This window comes from Scyliorhinus torazame, chromosome 9, assembly GCF_047496885.1.
Source record: "Scyliorhinus torazame isolate Kashiwa2021f chromosome 9, sScyTor2.1, whole genome shotgun sequence".
Classification (NCBI taxonomy): Eukaryota; Metazoa; Chordata; class Chondrichthyes; order Carcharhiniformes; family Scyliorhinidae; genus Scyliorhinus; species Scyliorhinus torazame.
The window spans coordinates 65,788,266-65,813,107 of record NC_092715.1 but is presented as its reverse complement, the minus strand read 5'-3'; the positions used below and the strand labels follow the sequence as shown (position 1 = coordinate 65,813,107).

The 24,842-nt window shown below is 43.3% G+C and overlaps 1 protein-coding gene across 2 annotated transcripts in view; it reads left to right on the top strand.

Annotated features, from left to right (window-relative positions):
• The window catches only part of iqgap2 (IQ motif containing GTPase activating protein 2), a 424,926-nt gene that overhangs the window by 297,251 nt on the left and 102,833 nt on the right, over nucleotides 1-24,842 (top strand). For both annotated transcript variants that reach the window (XM_072516040.1, XM_072516041.1), the window contains 6 exons: nucleotides 3,757-3,924; nucleotides 13,530-13,672; nucleotides 17,685-17,855; nucleotides 20,808-20,891; nucleotides 21,069-21,140; nucleotides 22,682-22,751. In XM_072516040.1, coding sequence (XP_072372141.1) covers nucleotides 3,757-3,924; nucleotides 13,530-13,672; nucleotides 17,685-17,855; nucleotides 20,808-20,891; nucleotides 21,069-21,140; nucleotides 22,682-22,751 — 708 coding nt within the window. The remainder of the gene's footprint in view (nucleotides 1-3,756; nucleotides 3,925-13,529; nucleotides 13,673-17,684; nucleotides 17,856-20,807; nucleotides 20,892-21,068; nucleotides 21,141-22,681; nucleotides 22,752-24,842) is intronic.

Genomic DNA, 24,842 nt, shown 5'->3' with positions numbered 1-24,842 from the left:
TGCCATGTTCACCACCTAACCCACATCTCTTCTGGGACATCTCTCACAAGAGGAGTTTGCTTGATTGATGGGAAATGAAGGGGAGAATCTCTGGGTAGGGAGCAAAAATTGACAGAATGGCATCTCTGACAGGGACACAAAAGCTGGGCACTGATCAAGGTTTAAATAGGTGCTGGGGTAGAACAATGTATTGTGTTAGATTCTCCGTTTGGGTGACTATGTTCTTCCGCTGGAATGAATCACGCTAGCGCTAGGAAAGGCGCTCAGATACGATTCACTCTAACCAACCATCACTAGGGATTCCATTCTGAATCCCACTATTAGGCTGGGATTTTGAGCTCCCCCTGGGTGCCAGACTGGTGGCACATTCTGGTTAACTTAATAAAGTATGACCCAGAATGGTACAGTGAAGTGCAAACTAAATGGGGAAGCACTGGGGAAACATATATGAACAAAGTAACTTTGGAATATTGTGCATTTAAAGGTAGGTGATGTGCATAAAAAACAACCAAAAGTTTAATGGAACACTGCTCCTTGACTGTTATAATTAAGGAATGCACAAAACTGGAAGCATTAATGCAGTAACAAAAAAAACTAATTTAAACTCCATTTGGATGAGTGTGTTCAGTTTTGGACACCCAACGGGATGGAAATGCTTCTCTTGGAGAACGCCCAATAATTTTTCACCAGGATGATGCAAGAGATGATGCAGCTAAATAATGATGAAAGACTAGATAAATATACATTACAAAAGACAAATAGTTGCATGCTGGAAATCTGAAATAAACCAGAAACTGCCTGAAATACTCAAGTGGTTTGGAAGAGAAACAAAGTTATTGTTTGAGGTTTTAAAAAATTATAATTCTATTTATGGGATGTGAGTGTCATTGGCTAGGCCAGCATTTATTGCCCATCCCTAGTTGTCCTTCAGAAGGCGGTCTTCTTGAACCGCTGCAGCCCCTGAGGTTTAGGTACACCCACGGTGCTGTTAGGGAGGGAGTTATGACTATGTTAGGCTGTTGCTTGACTCGTCTGTGAGCCAGCTCTCCCAACTTTGGCACAAAATCCCAGATGTTAATGAGGACTTTGCAAGGTCAACAGGGCTGGGTTTGCCAGTATCGTTTCCGGTGCCTGGGCCGATGCTGGGTGATCCGTTCGGTTTCATTAATTTTTCTTGTTTTTGAAGCAGTTGAATACAACTGGTGGTTGAGTCAACCACATTGGCATGGGTCTGGAGTCACTTGTAGACCAGACCAAGTAAGGATGGCAGATTTCCAGATGGGTTTTTACGACAATCGACTTTTAATTCCAGATACCATTTGTCAATGTACTCTGTCGATTATTTTTTTGTCTACAATGTACATATTGTGTACGTTCCCTTGACCGCAGAAAAATACTTTCCACTGTACTTTGGTACATGTGACAATAAATCAAATCAATCAATATTTTATTGAGTTTAAATTTCACCACCTACAGTGGCGGAATTTTTACCATGGTGGAATTTGAACCCGGATTCCTGGATTACTAGTCCAGCAACAATACCTCTACGCCACCGCCTCCCCATTGATTGTCTTTCATTAAAACAAAATTTATATTTCTTGAAATGAGGGGTTTAACCAATGAACTAATTTGAGGTGATAATTAATTCATGTGATTGAAAGGGTAGATTCAAATATTCCTTTGTGTACTGGAAGAATCCAAAGTAAAAGGGACTTGATGTCTGACCTCAAGACTAAGAAATGAAACACTCAGAAATTGTGAAAATGTGCAATATTGTTCCCCAGAAAAGCCCACACTCTAAAGTCATTTAAATAGTTAGATATTTACGTGCAAAACAAGGTGGCAATTTTTCCAAAAGCGAGCATCAAACGATGTCTAACCTTAATTGGCCCTGTTCTTGCATGTTTGGATTTTAACATAAAGACATGGCAAGTTAATCTGGGACCTAAATGAACAGGGAAAGTAACTCCACATAAAACATATTAACCAATCAGATTGAAGAATTGTGAAATTAAGCAATGCAAAGGAAATATAAATTAGAGTGCGTGAATTCAGTGTCAAATCCGGGACAGAAAGAGAATTTGAGAGAGAAGAATATTAGACTAAGAAACAGGATTTGTTTTTTAAATACAACACTTTTTAAAATCTGCAACAATTAAAACCTGATTGATGATTTGCTACACTTGTAATAATGATTTTTCAAAGGTGGAGAGCCTGACGGTAGTGACTAGTTAGGACGGGAATGGAGAAGGCTTTCCTTTGTGGCGAGTTTAGTGTATACCCAGCAAATACAGCAATGTTATCTATTGTAATAGTGTGACAGACTGTGAGAGCTTATTTTCACAAAGCTAGTGGTGGAATGGCAGAACTTTGATCGCAACCTTTGGATATGAGAATTTAATTGTGCATCTGTCCCTTACCTGGTGTTACTGTTATTATTTGCACATAAATATCAGCTAGCACCATTAGCCTCACTGTTATTTAGGGAGAAAAATATTGGCCATTGTTATTAAGCAATATGAAGGCAGATTAAGAAGAAAAGAGTTTTCTTAGGCTAAGAATAGCAAAAAATGCGCAATTAGCCTACTGATCTAGTCCTGATCAATGAATAAATGAGTAATCAATTAAGATTGTTACAGATCTATTTATTGGCCCAGATTTGCAGGTCAGTGGCAAAGCAATTGCACTTGTTTCTGCCATCCAAGATAGCCGCCTAAAAAGATCTAGCGATCTCTGTATTTGTACCTTTTTAATTACTCTGAAAGAGTTAGAAGGAAATAAACACTTCTAACTCCAGAGTAACTATTGGAAGACCCAGCCTCGCACGGGACACCCCACACATGCACAACCTCCCCGTTCCCCCTCCTCCTGTTCCGATACAACCCATTCCGAACACCTTCCCCTCCCGGTGCTGGACTTTGCCATTGTGAGGAATTTACAGGCCAGAGCCTTTTCGCGGGATTTCACAATTAGTGTGTAAGGCACGTTCTTTTCAGTTAAATTATTTCTGCTTGAAATCAATATGAGGGATCTCCGGGGCAATATAGAATTGCCGGAAGCCTTTGTGTTTTCACGTTTCACTATACGAGGGCAGAATGCTCACAGTTAAGATCTAGGAGCAGGAGGAGGCAAATCAGTACCTCAAGCCTTCTTCACCATTCAATACAATCATGACTGATCTCCTCTCGGCCTCAACTCCACCGTCCTGCCTGTTCTCCCTAACCCTTCAACCCATTGCTACTTAAAAATCTGTCTATCTCCTCCGATTTATTCAATATTCCGGCATCCACCGCACACTGGGGTAGTGAATTCCACAGATTCATGACCCTTTTAAGAGAAATCAGTTCTCCTCATCTCTGTTTTTTTAAAATAAATTTAGAGTACCCAATTCATTTTTTCCAATTAAGGGGCAATTTAGCGTGGCCAATCCACCTACCCTGCGCACCTTTGGGTTGTGGGGGCAAAACCCACGCAAACACGGGGAGAATGTGCAAACTCCACCCGGATAGTGATCCAGAGCCGGGATCGAACCTGGGACCTCGGCACCGTGAGGCCACAGTGCTAACCCACTGTGCCAGCGCGCTGCCCCACTGTGCCAGCGCGCTGCCCCATCTCATCTCTGTTTTAAATCTGCTATCTCTTATCCTAAAACTATGACCGGCCCCCCAAAACAAAAATCAAATGCTGTCTCGCCTTATTTTGAGAAGTAAAACATAACAAATGTTAACAAATATCTTTCCTTTATTTCTCTTTCAGTGGCTGTTGCATTATCTGAGGTTAATTCGGCAATTGAGAAGGGTGACCCACAACTGACGCTGACTACTCTACAATCTTCCAACGTAACCCCGAGAGGGGTTATACCAGAATGTGCCGAGATCTATCAAGATGAACTCTCTGAAATAAAAAAGCAGAAGACTGGAGATGGTATGGAACTCGAGGGATATGTAACAGTTTTCTCTATCATTAGCTATAATGTCCTTGTGCCAGACCAAGAGGGGAATTAACTAAGCTGCACAGAATGTTGAAGTATCTTGATCTGGCCTTTGTGATGGGAGGTGCATATGTGTGTGCCCAGTTACCCTGTGACAAAATGTTTGGTTTTTGTTTGGTGCCTGTGACTAAAGGTTAGGTTAAGATTGGAAGTCTTATGAATGATTTATTCTTCTTTTATGTTCCAAAATACGTTGATGTTTTATTCCAAAAACACAGATGGGCGGCACAGTGGTCAGCACTGCTGCCTCACAGCGCCAGGGATCCGGGTTCAATTCTGGCCTTGGGTGACCGTACGTGTGCAGTTTGTACATTATCCTCGTGTCTGCGTGGATTTCCACCGGGTGTTCCAGTTTCCTCCCACAGTCCAAAGATGTGTGGGTTAGGTGAATTGGTCGTGCTAAATTGCCCCTTAGTGCCCAGGATGTGCAGGTTAGGTTATGGCGTTATGGGGAATGGGGGAGTGGACATGGGTAGAATGCTCTTTCAAAGGGCCGGTGCACACTAGATGGACCAAATGGCCACTTTCTGCACTGTAGGGATTCTATGACGTATCGCCTTAAAATCTGTTTTAAACCAAGCCCAGTCTCACTGTTAGAATATTTACTTATTACCAGTCTGGAAGAAAGAATTTAAATGCTGTCACTTATTAATAATCTGTTGTTTTGCAGCACTAAAAGTCAGGCACAGACCTGCTGGTGCAGTCTCAATCTGTCTTGCTGTTCTCTGCACTGACAGCAGTGAGACCAGTGGAATAATTGCAGTTAATTCTCTCTAAAATGAGGAGTCAATGCAATATTTCAGGGTTGATTCTGGGTTACAGCAAATATTGCTGATGTCACTCTTATTTATTTCTCATCACAAGCCTAAGCTATGTTTGATTGATGCAGCCATGGTGCTCCGGACACCCTCTGATGCTTTGCAATTTTCTATAATTGTGTATAATTATTTCTTCAAGGTGATGCACATGTGGCAGTCGAATAGTCACGGCACAAATCTGACATGCCATTTGTCAGCCCAAACCTGTTCATCCAGAACACTTTTCTGCTAGAATATATGTTGAATGTTGTCTTGATGACAAGAGTTGTTGCTCTTGCTGTAGTGATCTGTATATCTGATGGTATATGAAGGGTTAACAACTGAACCATAGTGCCAGACAACCACTAGATGGCAACACTAGATTCAGGTATATAAACTGAACTCAGAGGATCTTGGCTCTCTTTGAACCAGGAGTGACGAGACAGCAGAGTGTTAGAGAGATATAGCTTAATTGGCACGTGTAGTTAAACATAGTTACTACTTCTGATTTGCTTTATCGTCAGTTATAGTTCTGTGGAGTAACAAACTCATTAGTATTTATATTCGTTACTCATTAAGTCTAATTTGCTTTAAATTGAAGATTGGTAGTTTAATTGAAATCTAACCATCAGACCATTCTGGAAGTAAAGCAAAGAGTAACAACATATATTACGATCACGTAATATAACACTTGCCTCGTTTCTGGCATTCAATTCATGTATCCATGTCTTGGTGAAGACTTTTTTAAAGTTTGGAGCAGAGTGATTAGATTTCAAACCTGAACAATGCATTAGTGAGCAGAGGATTAAAGAACTAATGTCGTGTGGTGGCACTGTTGCATTTTTGTTGATGTACTTGAACAACCTTCAAATACATGTGAATCCCATTTTTGCAAAATGGGTTGGGGCTGAGTTCATTCCGTAAAGAAGGATTTTCCTTAAAACCGATATTGTGTAGTTCACCCTTAGAATTATCGTAAAATAATCAGACAACAGTGATAAGGTCAAACAATAAGATGGATTTATTTCACAGTTCAGGACCATACACAAAAACAAAGAGGAATCGGCAAACGATTAACAAAATTAATTTCCACAAGGGAGCGCTACGGCCTAATGACTGAAAATAAAACATAGGCAAGCTTGTTACAATTATTCATAAAACAATACATACAGTACCTGCACATCATTTCTAGACACGTTACACATTGTAAAACAATGGTGGGGGGGTCAGTCATTAGGGGGCATAGGTTTAAGGTCAGTGAGGCAAAGTTTAGAGCAGATGTGTGAGGCAGGTTTTTTATGCAGAGGGTGATGAGTGCCTGGAACGCGTTGCCAGGGGAGGTGGTGGCAGCAGATACATTAACGGTGTTCAAAAGCATCTCAACAAATACATGGATTGGATGGATATAGAGGGATACGGCACTAGGAAGTGCTGAGCGTTTTGGCCAAGGGTGGTATAATGACTGGTACAGGCTGAAGGGCCTCTTCCTGTGCTGTTTTGTTCTTTATATTACTCTTGTACATTATTGCTTTGGTATTGTTACACAAGTGTTTGTTGAGTCATGGAACTTGATGTGATGCAGATACCAAGCGTTGTCCTGCTAGGAAAATTATTACACTGTACTGAAACCTTAATTTTATGTGCAACATACGTATTTTGAAATTACAGTACTGTGCCTATCACTGGCAGCCAGCAGCACATCAGCACCCATTATATTCCAGATGTTAACACTCTTCGCTCCTTGTGAGCGAGAATGCAGGCCTGGGGTGGAGATGGTGCTGCCATGTGGGATGTTGGTATCGCAAGGAGCAGCTGGGCATCTCAGTTGTTGGTGTCAGGGTGCAGTTGACTCAGCCCTCAGACTATTTAGAAGCTCTCATGAGCAGTTTGTGCAGAGTTACTTCATTGATTTACATTTATCATCACAAATTTTACATTCTAATTGGCGCATTGACATAACTTCCAGCTGGGAATAATTCTCCCGCGATTCTCAGAACTGAATTAGAGTTTTCACAGCATCTGGGGCATTGGTAAATGATTGACGAGGCAGTTCTTCAGTTTCACTCTCATCTCCTGAGTCTTCTGTCACCTTTTGTAGGGTGAAGAATGGACATGACTATTTCTTCGTCAGTCAGTACATGCATGACTGGCATTGCCATTGACACTGATCCATTCTTCCAGTGCTTCATCAGAGACATTCTTCATTAATGAGGGTATTGGAAGACCCGGGAGTCCATCGGGTGATAGAGGCTGATGTTTTTGCCTTTGCCTCCCTGATAGCCTGGAGACAGATTTTGTTTGGGTTGCGGGACCACCGAAATCGGGCGTGTGGGTGAGCGACTTGGTGAAATTCCGGAGGTTGGAAAAGATTAAGTTCGTCTTGAGAGGGTTGGTTGATGGGTTCTCCCGGAGATGGAAGCCGTTCACTGACATCTTTAAGGAGGATTGAAGTGTCGGAGGGGGATTAGGGGGTTAAAATGGGGAAGGCAGGATGGGTGAAGGGGAGGGGGGGTTTATTTATTATGTTGTACCAGTTTGTTTTTGCTCTTATTGATGTTTATATAAATGCCTGAATAAAATATATATTTTAAATCAATGAAGAGTTCTGCGCCAGCTCTTTGATTGCCTGTTTGTTTTTCTTTATGCCAAAACCACATATTCTGCTGGTTACCTTCAAACATAACCACCAGCCACAGTTTCTTCCAGCACTCCTGAATGATTTCTGGGGAACCCCGGTCCCACACAGTAGCAAAATCAAACATGCATCTTTGATGATGTACGATTTGCAGAAGACATTGGTATCAAAAGTCTTTGCCTCCATCATTGATCAGCTTTCCATAAAATTGCTCCGATTCAAGTTCTTCACCGTGCTTATAACTCTTGGATCCGTTGGTTGTAACGTTCCGTGGGAGAAAAAAACAGTGAAGATGTTTCCATTGATCAGATTCCAGCATCAGGATGTGCTCTACAATTTTCCAAAAGTCACAATGGTTTTTCAATCTTCAAATAAGCCAATCGTACAGAAGGGCTTTTTTATTTGGCAAACTGCATAATGATCAAACCAGTTTTGGCAAATTTCCGGAGTCATCCAAGCATTTTTGCTGTGTTTATACGTCACTGGTAAATGCTTAATTTTTAAATGTGCGAGGTTGAGCACACTTTTCGATGACTAGGTGTTTGAGCTTGAATCCTGCTGCATTTCCACACAGCATCACAGTGATGCGATCCTTGGCTACCTTAAATCTTGATGCCTGCTTTTCACCTCCTGCGGCTCACGCAGTTTGAGGCAGGCAATGCCAGAAAGAGGCCAGTCTCCGCTTCGTTGAATATTTGTTCGGCAGTCAAGTTGTGTGGCTGAACAATTCGTCAAAAAGCTTCAGCATACTGTTTATCACTTTGTTCATCAGCCAAAAACTTTTCTCCAGTTATCGCAAGCTTCCGAATACCGTGTCTATCCTTGAATCTATTGAGACACACAATGAAGAATTCACAAGGATCCATAATTCCCATCTGCTCAGAAAACTTCTTTGTCTGCTTCATTATCAGAGTTTCAGTGGTTTGCCTTCACTGCGTTGTAGTTTGAACCACTCAAACACTACATTGTCTAATTCTGGGTTCATTGCTTGCCTTGCGTATTTTGACTTGGTTTCACTGTAGAACCTCATTATTTGCTTCTTAGCCTTTAAATTGTACCAAGTGGTGGATCCAATGCCATATTCTCTGACTGGTTTGCTTGCTGCTTCACTTGCACCCACAGACAATTTGCAAGAAAGTGGAAATATTAAGTGAAACAACAATTCATAGTAGGCTCTTATGAGATTGTAAAATATAGGGAGTGTTTTTTGTAGCTCATGAGAAATAAAAATGTCGATTGCTGCACAGGGAATTGTGTGTTCAATTGATTTCATGTAGTTGAGGGGAGCAACCAGTGCCACAGAAAAAATGTTGGAAAATCTCAGCAGATCTGGCAGCATCTGTCGGGAGAGAAAAGAGCTAACGTTTCAAGTTAGCTTTGTCCCTTTGTCAAAGCTTTTTTTAAATTTTATTTTTTAAAATGCATTTTATTCAAACTTGTATCAAAGTAGGTTACAGCAAATAAATACCCCGGGAAATATCCTTCCCAACAATCAACTATACAGTTGATTGTATATCACCCAACCCTTACCCCCCTGCGACGAACAGCTCCCCAAACACGGTCACAAACATCCCCCACCTTTTCTCAAACTCCCCTGCTGAGCCCCTTAACTCATACTTTATTTTCTCTAACCGCAGGAAGTCCTACAGGTCACCCAACCATGCTACTACCCCTGGTGGCGATGCCGACCGCCACTCCAGCAAAATCCGTCGCTGTGCAATCAGAGAGGCGAAGGCCAAGACATCAGCCTTCCTCCACTCCATGAGCTCCGGCTTCTCTGAAACCCCAAATATCGCCACCAAAGTGTCCGGGTCCACTCCCTCCTCCACTATCCTGGCTAAGACCGCGAACACTCCCGCCTAGAATCTTCCCAATTTTTCACAACCCCAAAACATGTGCGCATGATTCGCTGGCCCCCGTCCACACCTCTCACACTCATCTGTTACCCCCTGAAAGAACCCACTCATTCTCGCCCGAGTCATATGCACCCTGTGCACCAGCTTAAACTGTATCAGGCTCATCCTTGCACAACAGGAGGTCCCGTTTATCCTTCGCAGTGCATCACTACATACTCCCCAATTGATCTCCATTCCCAACCCCGCTTCCCATTTCTCCTTGATCTTCACCATCTGCTCGCCTCCCTGCTTTCCCAGCCACTTATATATCCCAATTCCTCCCTCCCCTTCCCCATCCGGAAGCAGCAATCGGCCCAGCAGGGTGTATCCTGGCAATCTAGGGAACCCCTTCCAGATCTTTCGTGCAAAGCCCCTAACCTGCAGATACCTGAACTCACTACCCCTCGGCAGCTCTACCTCTCTCTTCGCTCCTCCAGACTGGCGAACCCTTCCTCCAAATACAAATCCCTCACCTTGACCAGTCCCACTTCCCTCCACCTCCTGTATACACTATCCATCACCCCCTGGCTCAAACCCATGATTCTCGCACAGCAGCGTTAGCACCGACATCCCTTCCACCCTAAAATGTCTCCTCAGCTGATTCTATATCTTCACCGTGGACTGCACCACTGGGCTCCCTGAATACCTACTCGGAGCCATTGGCAATGTTGCCGTCACCATAGCCCTCAAACTAGACCCTTTACAAGATTCCTTCTCCACCCTAACCCACTCTACCCCTTCTCCTTCCCACCACCGCCGCACCTTGTCCACATTCGCCAGCCAATAATAATGAAGCAAGTTTGGCAATGCCATCCCCCCCACTGCTGCCTCTGCCTCTGTAGCAGGGTCCTCCCCACCCTCGGCACCTTCCCCACCCATACAAAGTCAGAGATGATTGTGTCCACTTTCCGAAAAAAGGCCTTTGGTATAAAGATCGGGAGAGCCTGAAAGATAAACAAGAACCTCGGCAGAATATTCATTTTCACAGAACCTCGGCAGAATATTCATTTTGACTTTGTCAAAGCTTTTAACCAGTGCCACAGCACGCATAACCAATTTTTACAGATGCACCATAGAAAGCATCCTATCTGGCTGTATTACAGCTTGGTATGCCAACTACTCGACCCAACACCGTAAGAACCTACAGAGTCGCCGTGAACACGGCCCAGTCCAACATGCAAACCTGCCTCCCATCCGTTGACTCTGTCTACAGCTGCCGCTGCTAGGGAATGTGGCCAGCATAATCAAAGGTCCCTCCCACCCGGGCTATTCTCTTCCAACTTCTTCCATCTGGCAGGAGATACAAAAGTCTGAGAACACGCACTAACAGATTCAAAAACGGCTTCTTCCCAGCTGTTACCAGCCTCCTGAATGACCCTCTTATGGACTGAATTGATCTCTCTATGCATCTTCTCTACTGTTGTTAGGGTGAAGCAGACGGAGTATACTGCTTTGTGTATGTATTTACATTGTGTATTTATCATCCTAAGTTTTTTTTCATGTATGGAACGATCTGCCTGTACTGTACGCAGAACTATACTTTTCACTGCACACGTGACAATAAATCTAAATCTGACAGTTTACAACCCAATCTCTTCCATTCCCTAAAACCGGCATTTCTGGTAAAATGGTACAACGCAAATTTGGGATTTACCTGTAGTTGGGTAGCTATCAATGCACTTGAACAACTTGACTAGGGGAGTGGTCAGCCCCAGTTCACAGTTCTTCAGCTGTACAATCAGGATTTTTGTAGAGCCCATAATCTTTGTGCCAGTCAGTGCACTCAGCTACTTCACATTTTGTGGTGTGAACTGAATTAACTGAACCACATCATTTAGATGGCAGCAATCTTAGGAGGCCAGTCAGCATATTTGATTGAACACGCTTGCAACAGATCAGCCTTTATCTTGCACTTGTGCTGACGTCCACCATGGTTGAGAATGAAAATTCTGAGGGACTTCTTTCCCCTATTAGTTAGCTAGTTCCCCACTTTCATTGTCCATGGATGAGGTAGGACCAGAGAACTTTGCTGTGACATAAGACCTTAAGACATAGGAGCAGAATTAAACCATTTGGCCCAACGAGTCTGCTCTGCCATTCAATCATGGCTGATATGTTTCGAATCTCCATTCTCCTGCCTTCTCCCCATAACCCCTGATCCCCTTATTAATCAAGAACCTATCTCTGTTTTAAAGACACTCAGTGATTTGGCCTCCACAGCCTTCTGCGGCAAAGAGTTCCACAGATTCACCACCCTCTGGCTGAAGGAATTCCTCCTCATCTCAGTTTTAAAGGATAGTCCCTTCAGTCTGAGGCTGTGGCCTCAGGTTCTAGTTTTTCCTACTGGTGTAAACATCTTCTCCACATCCATTCTATCCAGGCCTCTCAGTATAAGTTTCAGTATGATCCCACCGTCATCCTTCTAAACTTCAACAAGTACAGAGCCAGAGTTCTCAACCATTCCTCATATGGCAAGCTTTTCATTCTAGGGATCATTCTTGTGAACCTCCTGCAGACCCTTTCTAGGGCCAGCAAATCCTTCCTTCAATATGTGGCCCACAACTGTTCACAGTACTCCAAATGGGATCTGACCAGAGCCTTATTAAGCCCCAGAAGAGCATCCCTGCTCTTGTATTCTAGCCCCCTCGACATGAATGCTCACATTGCATTTGCCTTCCTAACTGACCACTGAATCTGCATGTTACCCTTAAGATAATTGTAGAATCATAGAATTTACAGTCTGCACCGGCCCTTGGAAAGAGCACCACATCCAAGCTCACGCCCCCACCCTATCTTGAACTAGGACTCGCAAGTCCCTTTGTGCTTCTGACACTTTTTCCCATTTAGAAAATAGTCTATGCCTCCATTCTCCCTACCAAAGTGCATAACCTCATACTTTTCCACATTGTATTCCATCTGCCACTTCTTTGCCCACTTTCCTAGCCTGTCCAAGTGCTTCTGCAGACACTCTGCTTCCTCAATACTACCTGTCCCTCTGCATATCTTTGTATCATCTGCAAACTTAGCAACAGTTCCTTCTTCCAGATCATTAATGCATATTGTGAAAATGTGTGGTCCTAACACCGACCCCTGAGGCACACCACTTGTCACTGGCTGCCATCCTGAAAAAGACCCCTTTAACCCCACTCTCTGCCTTCTGCCAGTCAGCCAATCTTCTAGTCTAGCCAGTATCCTACCCTTAATACCATGGGCTCTCAACTTATTTAACAGTCTCCTATATGGCATCTTGTCAAAGGCCTTCTGGAAATCTAAATATATCATGTCCACTGGTTCTCCTTTGTCTAGCGTCCTCATTACCTTCTCGAAGAACACTTAACAGATGTATTTATTTATTTATTTTTATTCACTTTTGGGATATGGTGTCGCTGGTTATGCCAGCATTTATTGCCCATCCCTATTCTCTCTTCAGAAGGGCATGACCTCCCCTTGATGAAACCGTGTTGACTCAGTTCTATTTTATCATGTGCTTCCAAGCACTCCGCAATCTCATCTTTGATAATATGTTGGTAGAAGGATCTCTTAGCTATCCATATATTGTTCCTCTGGGTTTTAGCCTGACCGATGAGCCTGTTCATTAGTTTTATGGCATGATATCTCATTCCAAGGCTGCAAAGCTCCTGTGACTGACTGGTGTCTTGTTTTGTGAATGCAACTGTTTAATGTACCCTCTCAAACATAAAACCAGATTTGTGTTGCTAGGTATGTTGGTGACATAAAGTATATTTAATGTTAAGATGCCAGTGAATTGACCAGATGGAAAAGCCAGATAAGTGAGAAGATGATGAATGGGAATAAAATTTGATTCTTAAGGAAAACCAGAAACTTGCCTCTGCTTATCTCATGCATTTTGTTCAATGCTTGAGACCACTGTTTTCTTAAATCCAAACCAGTAAAGCTAAAACAAAAAATATGACTTGCAGTAGAAAATTCATTTTCTCCAAACCTATCCACATAACATTTGAATGTTCAATTTATAGATTGCGTTCAAGCGTTGATTTGAATGGAGTCCAATAAACAAAAGGACTTGTAGTCGTAAGCAACTAATATTGTAACATTAGTGTGCATCATCTACTTCATTAGGTTTAAGATCAGATTCCCACAGGGCTACAGTTCTCAATTCCACCCCTAATAGTAAAGCACAGTCATGAATATTAACATTAAATTGCATATGCTTTGTGTTTATTGTGTAGAACCAAATGGAAGTGTGTGGGTCATGCACAAGATAAAGGACAAATATGAATACTACTACAATTTGGAAACTACTGAGGGCACATGGGACAAACCAGAACATTTTGTACAGAACAACACTCAGCTCAGTAAAGAGGAAATTCAGGTATTGTCAGCAACTTGTGAAAATTGGTACTTTCATAAGCGTATTATATCTGCTTTAGTAATTCACCTCTTGGTATGAATGTTTATGGGTAAGGTCACTGATTTGCATTTTTCATGAGAATGGACCAAATCGGATCTCCAGCCACTGGTGTAATGTCATTAGAATTTGATTTCATTTGTTTCAATAACCACTGGTCTATGCAGTAATCTCCAGTGCAATCAGCAAAATGCTGGTAAAAGCCCTGGAGTTCCATGAATTAAGCAAAATATTTACTATTGGGTTAATGTCAAGCAATGATTTGTTTACGGATGCATTTAGTCGTAATCAGCAGTCATTTCAATTTTACACCTTTAATTTCCTCTCCCCTGGTGATTTGCTAATGATGTGTCTTTCATTCTAACAAACATAAATTCAGCACAACTGAGATCCAGCAAATAAAGTGTCTCTATCTGATTGTAAGTATCGAAGCTGAAAGTGAAAATGTAACATAATATACCTGTAAATGGTTTATTGTTGGGTGAATTGGACATCCTGAATTGTCCCTCCGTGTACCCGAGCAGGCGCTGTAGTGTGGCGACCAGGGGATTTTCACAGTAACTTAATTGCTTGTTAGTGTAAGCCTATTTGTGATACTAATAAAGATTATTATTATTGCGACTCTGTCACAATGTTTGAAGTTTTGATGTGGAAGTCTTTTGCCTTTTTTAACAACTCGCATATAAATCCTCTATCAATTATCTGGGTGGTGTACAACGTGACAGTCAAGTACAGCCAGTGAACTGGAAAAACAGCTACGGTAGTAATCAAAAACAAAATGCAAAATATTGCAGATGCTGGAAATCCAAATTTAAAAACAGAATGCTGGAAACACTCAGTAAGTGATGAGCATCTATAGAGAAAGAAAGGTGAGGTTCACATTTCAAGTTTGTGACCAGTTGTCAGACCCACAGATCTGAAATGTTAACTTGATATCCTCTCTTCGCAGATACTGCCAGACATCCTGAGTGTTTCAACATAATGAGGCTGGGTGTGTGGCATGCTCCAGTGTTCTTGTAAAGCAGTACATATCTAACATATTATGAGCAGTGCTGCACAAATTTGGTTTTGTGGAATGAAGAATGCATGTTTGCGTCATCACATTTCTCGGTTTATTTTGATCTATTCCTTATTTTGGTATTGACGCGCATGAAAGCAATGTTTGTTTGTTTTAAAACATTTTAATGTGTTTATGTAAGCATCCAGTCATGTCATTATGGGCCAAATTGCTCAAACCCACGGGGGGTGGGGGGTGGGGGGTTGGGGGGGGGGGAACATTCTGTAAGAGCTGCATTATGCTCAGCCTTGTTTAGACAGCGTGATTTGTGAAGCTGACAGCTCAATAACTCTCTAATTACCAGGCTTATAAGTGAAGCCTTTAAGGAACAGACTTGCAGGATGTTCCTCCCGTGGCGGAACAGAGAATCCGTCATGTGGATCATCATCATCATAGAATTTACAGTGCAGAAGGAGGCCATTCGGCCCATCGAGTCTGCACCGGCTCTTGGAAAGAGCACCCTACCCAAGGTCAACACCTCCACCTATTCCCATAACCCAGTAACCCCTCCCAACACTAAGGGCAATTTTGGACACTAAGGGCAATTTTGGACACTATGGGCAATTTAGCATGGCCAATCCACCTAACCCGCACATCTTTGGACTGTGGGAGGAAACCGGAGCACCCGGAGGAAACCCACGCACACACGGGGAGGATGTGCAGACTCCACACAGACAGTGACCCAAGCCGGAATCGAACCTGGGACCCTGGAGCTGTGAAGCATTTGTGCTAACCACCATGCTACCGTGCTGCCCCAAGTGGAATGCGAGCTCCAGGTTCCTCCATCAATATCAAATTGTCACTTGTTTTATCAAGGTTGATCCTGTTTGTTCTGGCTGCTTGGTATGACATAAACACCTCCTATCTGTGCTTGACCATTTTTGGTATGGTTTTCAGTCAATTCTAAATCATGAAGAAATTTCAAATTTGGCAGGAAAGAAGCATCCATCCTAATTTCAGATTTTTAATAAGGTGTGACCAACAATCCAGTACTCATAACCCTCAATTTGGGGAGTGTTTATTCACCAGTCTCCTCCTGATGCACTAAAGTTGATGAATTCCAGAGGTGAGCCTCCGTCTCAAAACTGGTGGGTGTTGGAATACACATGTGCCACATGTCATCTGCCAACACAATTTACCATCAAACAGAAAGGTTTTATGAAAATTTAAATAGGATATATTGGCTTCAAAATTTCAGCTAAGCTAAACAGGAACATTTTATCAACATGCTGCTGACAATTACTGCACAATTTGTCATTTATTTCTATACACGAGCATTTGTCTTGATTATCAGTGAATCGTTTTGAAATGTCTTTTTGTTGTTCACTGTCGAGGATAAAATGTGAGCAGAAAGGTTTGCATTCTCCTTAATTGTATTTCAAACAAATAATTGCTCCCAAAATACATTTAGTGAAGTAAATGGATGGTTGGCTAAGAAGCCAAGTCTGACCATGCTGTTTTTGGTAGAAATGTATCATGCAGTGTAGAAGTATCCAAACATTATGGCCACTTTTTAAAACTATAGAGCCTTGTGGACCATATGCAAGTACAAAACAAGGTAACACAGCTTTGAGACATTGTTTCCATAGAATCCCTACAGTGCAGAATGAGGCCATTCAGCCCATTGAGTTTGCACCGACCCTCTGAATGAGCACCCTACCTAGGCCCATTCCCCACCCTATTCTCGTAATCCCACCAGCAGTGCATCCCTCAGCACTAGGGGGAAGTTTTATCATGACCAATCCACCTAACCTGCACATTTTTGTGGCAGGAAAGCGGAGCACCCGGAGGAAACCCACCCGGACACGGGGAACAATGTGCAAACTCCACACAGTCACCCAAGGCTGAAATTGAACTGGCGCTGTGAGGCAGCAGAGCTAACTACTGTACAACCGTTTCATTCATGTGATTCCTCATGCAGTGTGCTCTTGTTTTGTGAGACTTCATATAATACTCAAAAGCATTTACCCAGCTGGCCCGCCCTGCCATAAATTAAGTACAGGATCATTACAACACTGAAGGAGGCCATTGAGCCCATTGAGGCCATGCTGACTCACTGCAAAGCAGCCCAACCAGTCCCATTTCCTGTTCTATTCCAGTAGCCTGCAAGTTTATTTCCCTCAAGTATCCGTTCAGTTTATTTTTAACATATTGATTGTTTCCACTTCCATTGCCCTTGTAGGTAGAGTTCCAGGCCTTTTACTGCTCGCTGCATAAAAATCTTCTTCCTCATAGCCCCCTTGCAACTCTTATAAATTTGTGTCCCACAGTTTTAAGAAAAGGAAAGCATTTGCAGGATTAACACATACAAAAGCGATTTTCACCCCACCCCCCTCCCCGCCCCAAAGCAAATAGTAACTAACTGAATTTAATGCTCTGTTCTAAGAGGGGGAAATGTTCAGCTTTACAGGTTGAATAATGAGGTCTCTCAAAACACAGATGAAAGTTGAACACTTCTGATCCAATGTATTAAACTTTACCTAATAACAGGTACAATTACCTCTTACGTACAAAAAGTACCTTCCATTCTTTCATAAAACAGACTACCACACCCCACCTCCTGCCTCCATTATACATCTCCAAGTGCAGTGCCTTGCATCCCATTTAACATAGCCACATGCTTTCCATCGTGAGGTCAAGACCCAGACCATTATGTTGCACGCTCAACCTTGGCTTCATGCACATTCTGCTCTTCAGATAGTAGTGAAGAATGGAAAGGGTTGAGGGTGGGTGCCAAATATTTTGTTCAATCAGCTCAACCTGTGCAAAATGACAACATGAAGATTAATTTGGAAGTTTCTTGAACTTACATTCATAGACGCACATCATATTCAATGATTGATATAACCTGTGGTTTTAGCATCCAGGTGTTGTTCACTTGCTACTCACATGATGACTCCTATTAATTATTTTCTTCAGGATATTACTGGCCGTTTAACTGATAATTACCACCGCAAGCAGCTCTGGTTAGCCAATGAAAATCGGATTGTTTGTCTGCAGGCAAGGGCAAGAGGATACCTTGTGAGAAAAGCTTACAAAGAACGAATGAACTACCTCCACAAACAGGAACCTTCTACCATTAGGCTACAGGTGTGCTTGGAAATTTTAAGAATCAAGTCTTTAAGGATGGACATATTGAAATAAATGATTGTGGCATGGTACCATTCACACATGCTGAATTTTTAGTTTTGGGCAAATCCTTCTTTTGCTGAAGAATTACCTAGGTTTCTTTGACAATAGGATTGCTAACTTGTAAGCAAATAGTTAACGTGTAAAATTTTAAAGATAAATCATTCATTAGATATTTGTGTTATGGGGACTTCCGGTGACAACATGTAGGAGGAGGACACATGTTGGGTAGCTCCTGCTAGAGTCCTGGGTTTTGGGTTCTTTCCACCTGTTGTTTGGGGGACAAATCTCCAGAAAATTTGTCCCAGGTGAGACTTAGTTGGCAAAGAGCCAACGAAGGAATACTGGGAAGAAGGATTCGAACACCAGTCCGCCGGCAGGGTCGAGCACAGCGAAAGGTGCATTGGCAGGGATGATGGCGGAGGCAAGCTCGCCGGGTAGGGCCGCCTTTATAACGATAGAGACACTGGCAGAGGTAATGGTGGCATAACTTAAACTTTTCGAAAGACATTGGAGGGCGATGCTGGAATCGTTCCAGCAGTCGGTGGCAGCTCTGCTGATCCCCGATCAGGGAGTCACTTGGGAGAATATTGTAGGTGATGCAGAAACTAGGTGAGGGGATGGAGGAGGCACTGTCGAGGCACAGTGACCAGCTCACCTCATTGGAAGTTGAACTGGCCGAGGTGGAGGACAGAAATAAGGCTCTGAGAGCCAAGGTGGAGGACCTTGAGAATAGATCGCGGCTGCAGAATTTGAGGATCGTGGTGCTGCCAAAGGACTGGAGGGCCCGAGGCCGACAGAGTTTATTGCGACGATGCTGAGGAAGGAAGCTGATGACGAACCCCCATGGAGTTGGATAGAGCCAATCGGTCACTTTAGCCAAAACCGTGGGCGAATGAGCCACCAAGGGTGGTGATAGTCTGCTTCCACTGGTATAAGTCAAAGGAATGAGGCTCACCTGATGAAGGAGCTGCGCTCCGAAAGTTAGTGACTCCAAACAAATCTGTTGGACTTTAACCTGGTGTTGTAAGACGTCTTACTGTGCCCACCCCAGTCCAACGCCAGCATCTCCACATTAATTTAGATACTTAAGGGTGAGGGTGGCTCAGGATTGGGGGCGGCTCTGGAAGTTTAATTTACATGTTTTGTGAGTGGGGTTAAGGGGGATTTACGGAGGTGGGACAGCATCCCTCTGTCTCTGCTGAGCGAGTGCGATCAGTGGAGATGAATATTTTGCTATGCTTTTTCATTTTATTCCAATGCCTGTCGATGTTTTACCAAAGGTGCTTTTTGTGGGGGTGGAAGGTTTAGTCTCAACGTTTATATCGGTGGGTAAGGTGGTGAGGATTCGGAAAAGGATCCGACAGAGGAACTGGCAGTCTGGGGGTTTGCCGCTGCCAAACCTGATGTCCTATTACTGGGCAGCGAATGCGGAGAAGGTGTTGGGCTGGTGCGGGGATTAAGAGGCAGTCTGGGTGAAGGTGGAGGCTAGGTCGTGTGAGGGAACTGGGCTACGGGCGTTAGTGAAGGCTCCGCTGCTGTTAGCTCCAGGATGATTGAAGGGAATCCGGTGGTGGTGGCCACATTGAAAAAATGTAGACAACTACGGCAGCATTTTAAGGCGGGAGGAGGATCAAAGATTACTCTGATTAGGGGCAATCAATTGTCTGAACCGGCAAGATTGGATGCCAGGTTTGGGGGCTGGGAGGAGAAGGGGTTGGCGATAATGGGAGATTTAATCCCAGAGGGGTGGTTTGAGAGTCTGGAGGAGTTAGTGGAGGAGACTGGGTTAGCAAACACCGGCGCGTTCAGATACTTGCAGCTTCGGAATATTGCTAGGAGGATTTTCCCGGTGTTACGGTCATAGTCGTTGGTGGAGAGGATATTGTCATTGGCAGAGGTGGAGAGGATATTGTCATTGGCAGAGGCAGAAGAGGGCATCATTTTGGAATTGTGGGAGGATTCTGGGAGAGGACGTAGCGATGCTGGAGGGGATTAAGGCCAGGTAGGAGGAAGAGCAAGGGGGTGAGGCAGAGGACATGGTGTGATGTGAAGCCCTGCGGAGGGTGAATGCCACCTCATTGTGTGCAAGGATCGGGCTCATACAATTTAAGGTGGCGCATTTAACAAGGGCTAGGATGAGTCGGGTGTTTGATGGGGTAGAGGTTAGGTGTGAGCGGTGTTGGAGGGGCCCAGCAAATCATGTACATATGGTCTGGGATCTGGGTATGCCCTAAGCTAGCAAACCTCTGGGGTTCCTTCGGCAGCATGTCGACGATCTTGCAAAGGTGCCTGGCCCCCAGAAGCCATTTTTGGGGTTTCGGGCCTGCCAGAGCTGCTGACAGGTCGGAGGCAAACGTCACCTCGCTGACTGCTCGCAGGTGGGTTCTGTCGGAGTGGAGGTCAGCTTCCCCCATCTAGTGCCTCGACATGGCTGGGGAACCTCATGGAGTTTGTGTAACTTGAAAAAATTAAATACACGTTGAGAGGGTCGATTAGGAGTTTTTACACAAGATGCCAGTCATTTGTCAAGTATTTCAAAGAACTGGTCACTGTCAAAAGTTAGATGGGGAGGGATTGAGGGTGGGGGGGGGTGTGTGGGGGGGGGGGGGGGGGGGGGGGGTGAGGGACGATTGTTTATCTGTTTTGTATTTTTGTGTTTATATATTCAAAAAATGTTCAATTAAACTATTTTCAAAATAAAAAGACACTAGTGTTACTATCACTAGTGTGGATTGTGTTAAAATTATGCTTTTATTTTTTGATACATTTTTTTCTGTTATACCAGAACATATTCTTTTCTGTTTTTGTTGTTTCAAAATCTGCTAGTCTCGTGCAATTAGGAATGTTTCGGGGGAAATGACTGAGTGGTTGGAGAAACTGGTTGAATCAGCTCAATGTTTTTTTTTCTAGTCTTCTTGGAAAGGATATAAACAGAGGAAGGCATACAAGAACAGGCTAATGATGCTGCAAAATAGTGCTGCAGCTATTATCAAGGTAATTTCATTCCGGGTAAAGTTTCATATTTTGTTCACAATATGTGACAGCATTAAATTCGAAGACATTTTTATTTGTTGCAAATCATGGAAGCCACCCTGTAACTGATAAGAGGAGCAGACAGCAGTTTTATTGATAATGTTCTGAATCTTTAATACCCATGTACGGTTTCTATAGATCCAGTCTTTTGTGAAGATGTGGAGGGCAAGAAAAGCATATCGTGCAAGGTGCCAGTACTTCAAAGATCATGTGAGTTCCACTTTTGATAGCTGAATATTAAATGGCTGCCCGTTCCAACAAGTCACTTGCTTTCTCAAGAAAGCTCATAAGCCTGAGGTGTGCCTGGGGAACCAATTTTGGGGAACAGTGTTCTTTCACCCGAGTTTTGATTGTCTCTTAAGTTAGAAAATGAAAACTTGAACTTGACTGCCTTCACTTCTCCGTAGTCTCCTGTGCAATCTAAGGCTTGGATCCTTAAGGCACTCTGGTGACAGTGTTGTTGATTGAACAGTGCACTGTGCTGCAAAGTTGTGGTGAACAAGACTTGTGATGAGCACCCTCGACAGAGGGAGTACTTGTATAGAGGGGAAACAAATCCGATTTAGGCCTCTTGCACATTTTCTAGCACCCAGTTCTGAAATAGAACTGGAATTAGAAGAGGCCTTGCTGATTTGCATCTGATTTATTTTAATAAAATTGCAGTGTCCTAAATTTATATATCAGATAGGGTAAGAATGAAGTTTAGTTTCATTAGGGTGGTTCTGTTTGTTAGAGCTGTATGTACCATCCACCTAATGGGGAGAATGTCACACCCATGATTCATCATATGACATTCCTAATTTTGTATATACTTTCAGAGGTGGATTTCAGGGACTGAAGTTTCACTTTGGGGGTGAGAACAGAGATTAGGACTGTTTCTGGGTCCCAAACACACCCCTGGAGAGGAAGGGGGTCACTAATAAGACCATAAGACATGGGGCAGAATTAGGCCATTCAATCGTGGCGGATATGCTTTTAGGACTTTTACAGAGGTGCCCCTTTAATTGGCATGGTGTCATTTTCCTTGTCCAATTAAGGGTGACCGGTAGGGCCTCAAAGCTGAAGAGCCAATCGGAGGTCTTCCAGCTTGAAGGGAGCTACAGCTGAAGTAAAGAACAAGGAAAATTAAATAAAAAGCAGCCAGACCACTAATGTGTGGTGGAGAGCTGGGTGCTTCCTCTACATGGTGGTCTTTGGCCATGCCTGCAGGCAGGAAGGAAAACCCCAGCTGGCTTGCTTTCAGTGATCCTAAGGCTCATAATGAGCTCTCTATTCAGCCTCTTGGAGCTGGATAGCCCTACCGAGCACCAAACCCAACTCGACCAAAATGGCTGGTGCCAAGAACGGGATCGGGGCGGTCTCACTCTGCTGATGCGAACATTTCAGATCACGTCTGCCTCTGTCACAACCTTGGCAGACCATGAAAATCCTGCCCCGATTGGAGGCAGGTTCTTCCTCCTCAGAGAACAGGAATTTCTTATTTCCTTGAAGATAGTTACAAAGTGAAATTAAATATCCTGAAGCAAGAACAGTTTGTTGAAAGGGAAATTTAAAACTATTTAAATTAAATTAATAATTTAATTCTTCCCCTTATTTAGTTTAATTCCTTACTCTTCACAATACCAACTTTATTTGATCAGAAGCTTTAATTGATACATTTAGTGACTATGGATCTGAAGAAGTTGTATTTTTGAGATCTTTAATTTAAAAGTGTGTACTTTGCAAATAAACTATTTATCCACTTTTCTCAGACAAAGCAAATAATTAAAATCCAGGCATTCCTCAGAGCAAATAAAGCTAAAGATGACTACAAAACATTGAGTGAGTATTTAAGTATTTCACGCATTGTGGTTGAGATTCTCTTGCGATTGAGGGTGAGATATGTTCATCCCAACCTTGGCTGTGAATTGTTTTACTGTCTTCTCTTGCACCTTGCAGGCCACATATTAGTTCTTGATTGAGATTGGGTGTTTACCCACAATTGTGCTAATCCTCTGCCAATGCTACTTGATTTCCGCTGGCAGGATAATCTGCTTCTGTCCTATTCATTTTGAGCTGGAGAGAGCAGCAGGGGTGCAGTGTGCATCAGCTACAACTAGACGGATTCCCTGATGTTTTGAGATTGGGATTCCACTCCGCTGAACTGACAGTGACCCCAGAGTCTATTATGACGGCGCCGACTGCACTTCAATCTCATTACTATAGAGAAAACTGAATTCTTATGATGAGGCATTGATCTATAGCAATAATTCTGAGCTGTAGTTCTTCATATGATGGATCCAACAGCTCGGTCAGGAAATGGGCATTTGTGTTCTGGTCAGTGTCTGTGTTTCTTGCTGCTTTGTAAAAACGTTCTGTGTATTTAGGAAGTCTGGTTTTATGAGCTGACCCGAGTGAAAAATGGTGACCGAGTGTGCTTTTTACTCCTTTTCCCCTTCCTTGTCTCCCTCATTAGTTGAGCTTCAGCTACTTTGTTGTACAGGATAAGGAGTCAAAAATTCAGCTCCCCAATCTCTTCCACCATTCGGTTAGATCATGGATGATCTGTTCCCCAACTCCATTTACCTGCTTTATCTCCACGTGACTCCAAATTCTTCCCTAACAATAAAACATCTAGCTGTCTGAAAGCTCTGATTGTCCTAGCATTCACAGTCTTTTAGGGGGAAAAGAATGATTGGTTCCTGCTTTAGAAATTAGACATAAGCTTAAAATATGTACATTAATCAGCTTGAACACATTAGTGCTGCACATTTTGTTTTGCTGGAAGCTGGTTAAAGTTTTGTTTCCCTAGAAGCAAAGCTAGTGGAATGGTTTTCCTGAGATGGTGACAGCTGTAGCAACGCCAGAAAGAGGCCCTAGTCTTTTGAGACCAATAGTCCGAGAACAACGGGGAAGGACCTAAAAACAAATGAAACATACTTCAAAGCTGTGTCAGGAGTTTCAGTTAACCTTGCCTAATTGCTTGCAGAAGTGCAAAAGTTGATTAGCACGCGGAAGAAGAAAAGTTATTTTGGTGAATCACCTTCTGGTTCAATGGTCTGATAGAAATGCGAATGGGTGGTGCTGCGGATCGCCAGCCGAGCAGGATTTTCCTGTGTGCGATTAGGGAAACGAAAACTAGCACCACCCACAGCTGCAGACTGGCTGGCCGACCTGGCAGAATTTCTCCATTTGGAGAAGATCAAATACACCATCCCAGGGCAGGGAGAAGGCTTCCTCAAAGCATGGAGGCAGTTCGTCGGCCGGTTCCAAGACCTATTTGAAGCCAACAGCAAGTAGTAGGGAAAAAGGGAGAGATTGGGGAAGACAGACAGGGATGCACAACTCTTGGGGGAGGGCGGGTGGAAGAGAGGAGGGAACTCTGGAGAACTGAAGGGAAAAGCACGGAGGTGGGGGGGGGGGAGGGGAGGTAGAAGGCCCCCCCTCTCAAACCCACAAGGCCGGTGACTGAAAACATAAAGGGAAGGGGGGGGGGGGGGGTGGGGGGGGGGAGAGAATAGGAGCTACGGGACAGAACACCCTGAATGAAAGGAAGGGAGCCAAAGAGGGGGCAGGGAGAAAGGAAAAGGGGGAGGGGAGGAAACACCAAGATTGATAATAGGTATATAAGAATCACACGTGCTGTAAATATTGAACGTAAAGTGTTACTGTGTATAAATTGAAAATGCCACTAAAAATATTTTTTTTAAAAAGAAATAAGAATGGTTGGACTCGATAGTTGTTATGAACAGCTCATTAACAGGCCTTGTAAACAACTCTGGGCAAAATTAATTAACACAGACAAATAGGAATGTTGCAAGTTAGCTTGAAAGCTGGCAATGGGATGTTTCTTGGGAGTTGTGGAACTGATCATGGACTACAGTACAGTAGGATGCAATGAAGGAAGATGATGTAAAGACCTTCTTGATCAAG